Below are 4,850 nucleotides of genomic sequence, written 5' to 3' on the forward strand. Positions count from 1 at the left end.
CTAAATGCATTGTACTTTCCCTTAATGCTGAACAGGTGCTAAAGGTTATGCCATTGACTTTTATTCCTAGACATCTGTACCTTTATGTCATACTGTCATGGCTATTTTCCACAGATCATTCCCCAATGGATATGAATGAATTTTATAGCAGGTTATAATCCACCCATAGTACAGCAGGTAGGTTAAAACCCTTCAGGTTTATAACTGGAGACAGCTTGAACTGGAGGGATGATCATTGAGCCACATCCTCTGGCACCAAAACAGGCTTTTGCACTGATTTTAGTGTGAATTAGAGAGGCTCCAGCAGCCTCAGACTGAAACCACAGCCCTTTTCACACAAGCAGTCAATTCTTCTGATTTGTGACAAAGCAGGAGAATTATGGCCAGCGTGCAAGGAGAGGAAACGGGGCAGGATTGAAATGGTTTCTTGTGGAGTTTCTCCAGGAGCATCGATAAAAATCAAATTCCTTGTGGATTAATGAGGAACAGACACCAACCTCAAGTTCTACCTCCATGAACTGAAATGTGTGAATGGAGAATAACTGCTAGAGATGCTGTAAGGGAGGACTGGAGGGGTTGTTTTTGCTTGACCTCACTTGCCTACTCAGGGTAATTGAATGATCTTTGGAGGGAATCTGAGTGCATTTTTCAGCAACTGTGCCTGACCAGTATGGATTGAGAAACTCAGTGTGTATTTGTGCCTTCTGAGCCCATGTACTTGTTTCTTTGTCTGGGTCCTTAGAGTAAAAATCGAAACTAGGCCCAGCTGTTCCTTATAATTAAATTTCAGTAACTCAAGCTGGGTGATTTTATTTTGACTAGTGACTTAAAAGTGATGGCATTTAAATGGCCTTAGCTGTATTTCAAAGTTAACACTGAGAAACTTCACACAGACATTAGTGTTATTTGCCTGTTGGCAAACTCAACAAAATACCACTGTGTTGATTTACATCGCGAAGGTTATCTTTGCTAACAGAAGGACTCAGAATTTCATTATTTAAAATATGAGTATGAATCTCATCACAGTGCAGGAGGCTACAGATGCCATTACACACAACTTACCAGCTGAGTCAAGAGCAGAGGTGAAGTTTATATTGTGCCCTGAGCTCCATGTCCAAATATACCTAAGATGCAAAAGCCAAAACCCGCACAACATTATCCATGGCCAGGACAGATCTGACTGTAGAATGAGGACTTTTCTGTACTTAGGTTTGTTTTTGTGTGTCTGTCTTCTCTCTCTAATTTATTTATAAGATATTTACGCCATACATGGGCAGTCTGTGAAGCAATAAACCAATAATAGGCTCAGTTTTCATTGCAGCTTCTATATTTGGATATTTTAGTACATCAGAATCTGGATATAAGAAGTATTAACAGTCTTATGCCAGCAGAAAGAAATTAATTTTATGCCTGCCTCTGCACAGAAGCCAAAAGCTTCAGGAAATAAGATCTCTTCTCATAAGCATCTTTTCAGATCCAGTTAGGAGAGGAGAAAATAAACAATGAAATGCAAGCTTCTGGGCGACAGCCCAGCAGTGAGATATGATCGTTCATGTGACAATACATATGATACACAATACGTGTCTGACTGGCACTCCAAGACTCCAGCACTTATTGATGAACTAGGTACAATCTGGTGCTTTCATCAAGCCTTGGCCCTTGGGAGTCCAGTTGTGACAGGGGGCTATGTGCAGCCTGGCAGAGCAGAGAGGAAGAGCAGTCTTCTAAAACCTGAGCACCCCTTGTTGTGACACAAATCCTTGGAAGCAGCACGCACAGCCTGAAGAAAGCAGCAGTTCCAGTGCCTGGGTGGGACATGTTTTCTTCATGCCACTCCAGCAGTGACGTGCAGCACCATGACACAGACCACTGTTAGGAAGCTGGCTTTACTTTCTTCCTGTAGCTCTTCATAACCCAAGTCTGAAGCCTCAGAGGGAAGTATGGGGAATGTTTACGGAGCCTGCCCAGGAAGACCAGGTGGTCCTTATAGAAAGTCAGGTGAGCTGAGGTCACCACAGTTAGATCTGTCATGCTGGGTGAACATTTTGCTGACCACTTGGACCAGTGCTACAGAAACAAGTGAGAAACCAGAAAGCACAACAGAAGAAAACAAATGAGGGAGGAAAAATATCATCTTCTTGGCAAGACAAAGAGGGAAGCAATGAACAATGATTACTGATGAATAATGACCCAGAATTAATGGAGAAGGGCAACAGCAAAAGCAGTGCATAGAAAACAAATATTTTAGAATGAGGATAAACAGTGACATTAGTAGAGTGGCCAGAACTCATTACCCATTCACATAATACTTGTCTACACTACACACCATGGCTGATGGCAGTGGGCTAAAACATTGCCCTTGGAGGTTTTATAATTTTATCAGAAGATCCTTTGCACAAGAGGCAAGCTGTTCCAAAACTGAATGAAGGGCTCCGGTTTTCCTGTTGTTATTATTGGTGTTTTAAATTTAAATTCCTCTCAGATATGTAGCCCTATTTGGGAAGAATGTTGAGCTACACAGGCTTGAGGGCAGTTGCCAACTTAAGCACAACTAAATTAAGCCAGAAATGCTGAGCAGAAGTGAAAGCAGTATCACACTGTATTAGAAGCCAGGATTATAAAATCTCTGCCTATCAAAGACATCAGAAGAATGCAGACAGCTATGTATTATTATTTTTAATGCAGTAAAGTCTACAGCTTCAAACCAATTATGGGGCACCAAAAGGAGGTGGTGCCTGCTTGAACGCAAGCAGACATGACAAAATAAAAACATGGAAACAAACCAAACCCTATCCCCATGCCCTTTTGGGAAAACAGAAGGGCTCATTGACATTTTATCTTCCTCTCAGTTCAGTGAATGTAGGCAAACCTTGACTGCCACATTTCTTTAATCCAATCTTCCCCCACCTCATTTCTTGAGAGTCTAACTAAAGATCTGGGACAGAATTTACAAATCTCAAGCACCACCACAGTTTGTGGTTTTTTGTTTAGTTTAGGGGTTTTTTTTGTTTTTGTTTGTTTGTTTGTTTGTTTTTTATTATTATTACCTCAAAAGACCTGTGCGTCTTAGCACATCTCAAGATCAGGGCACCCTGCCCTGCACCGAAGGAGGAAGGGGCTGTCCCTGCAGGGCTCTGACTTTCCCACACTGTTGCGCAGCCCTGGCTCTTCTTCAGTCTAATGCTTCTCCTCCTGGTTTCCTAGTCCCTCTGGGCCACAATGGATCCTCTCCAGCCTCCTCTTGTGGTACCTCCTTGATCTGCATCCTCTCGGGTGAGCCAGTCCCTCTTGCAGAAGAGCGACAAACAGGGCGCAGTGGTTTCTCACCCTGCCCATGAGCTTGATGTCCCAGGCAGAGCACCGCAGTGCCTGCCCCTGTGTGGGGCTGAGCATAGCCCAAAAAAGACGGGGCCACAGGGAAACCGATTGCTTTTTCATCACAGAGGAAAACAGCCAGGCGGAGATGTCCAAGAGGGAACTGCTGAGAGTTTACAGAGAACTTAGGCATGTAGCAGCACACGGAGATGCGCACAAACGTGCCTGCAGACTGAAAACGCTTGACTCCTCTTAATTTGTCGTGTTATCTTCAGGAGATTTAGTTGGGCTGGAGCATACGCATTTCGCCGAGCTTGGAATTATCCTGACCCAGCAAAAAGCAAGCTCGCACTCCCTTTGTGTGCAAAACTTTCCTGCGGCTGCTGAGAACAAACGCTGGCAGGAGCTGCGGGACCTGGACAAACGTGCGCTCCCGCTGCTCCTGTCCCCGCCTGCCGAGCAATGGAGGAGCCTGCGGGGCACATCAAGGCTGCTCAACCGCGGGCGTGCCCCGCCAAGCGCACCAGAAAAATAAAGGAAAAAATACAAAAGGAAGGAGAAAAACGGGTAAGAAAGCCTGAGCCCAGAAGACACGGGATTACTAGAAGTGTAAAGCAGGCGATATGATCCGGTGGGCCGCGCACCTCTAATGCAGCGGGGCTCGCCCGCTGCGCAGCCCCTCTCCCGGCGGGCAGGGCGGGCGGTCCCGGGGTGCGTGCCCGCTCCGGCTGCGCCCCTGTCCCGCACGGCCCCGGCCCCTCCCGCACGCCGAGCTCCGGCACCGAGCGGCACGTGTACCGCCGCCGGGACGTGGCGGCGGGCAGCACACCGGGCGCAGCCCCGCCGGGCTCCCTGGGGAGCCTGGCACCGCCCAGCCCCACGGCGTAGCGGGCACGGTGCACGACAGGATGGGAACAACGGCAGCACCAAGGAGCACCTGCATCCGCCCGTGCCGTGGCATCCCTCGTCGGGCTGAAAGAGGAGGGGCTGCTCCCCGCCTGGGCGGGGGACGAGCTCGGGCTCCTCCCGACGCCTGCAGGGGCAGGGGCGGGGGGCCGGCGGTGGGGCGGTGCGCGGGGCCGGAGCGGGCCGAACCCCCCACCCCCCCGTCGGGCGGCTCGTAGGTGCCGGAGGGAGGGCCAAGGGAGGCGGCGGCGGCTCCTCCTCCGCGGGCAGGCGGGCGGGCAGCCCGCCCGAGAGCGGCACCGGTTGCTCGGTGCCGGCGGAGCCGCGCCGCCCGCTATAAAAGGGGCGGCGGCTGCTCGCCGCTCACTCGCACCGGCCCCTGCCCGCGGCTGCCAGTGCTGGGCGGAGGCCGGGCCTCGACAGCATGGCCCGCGGCGGGGCGCAATGGGAGGTGGTCTCTCCCCGTGCCTCCCGCGGACCCTCCTCTTTCTCCTCCTGCTCCGCCCGCACCCGCGGCGGCGGCTGCAAACTTGCTGCGGCGGGCTGCGTGTGAAGGCACGGCCCGGCGGGGCGGCTCCGCTGCCCCCGCAGCCCCCGCCGTCGCGCCCGCAGCGCGGGGGGCGAGGCCG

General features: G+C 51.0%; 1 protein-coding gene across 1 annotated transcript in view; it reads right to left on the bottom strand.

Annotated features, from left to right (window-relative positions):
* Nucleotides 1-3,414: 3,414 nt before the first annotated feature.
* Nucleotides 3,415-4,850, bottom strand: part of LOC120511175 (collagen alpha-1(II) chain-like) — a 3,642-nt gene continuing 2,206 nt past the window's right edge. The window contains exons 3-4 of the mRNA XM_039727900.1: nucleotides 3,960-4,811; nucleotides 3,415-3,787 (exon numbers count right to left, since the gene is read on the bottom strand). Coding sequence (XP_039583834.1) covers nucleotides 3,596-3,787; nucleotides 3,960-4,811 — 1,044 coding nt within the window. The 3' untranslated portion in view covers nucleotides 3,415-3,595. The remainder of the gene's footprint in view (nucleotides 3,788-3,959; nucleotides 4,812-4,850) is intronic.

Source organism: Passer montanus, unplaced genomic scaffold, assembly GCF_014805655.1.
Source record: "Passer montanus isolate IOZ18808 unplaced genomic scaffold, ASM1480565v1 scaffold11, whole genome shotgun sequence".
Classification (NCBI taxonomy): domain Eukaryota; kingdom Metazoa; phylum Chordata; class Aves; order Passeriformes; family Passeridae; genus Passer; species Passer montanus.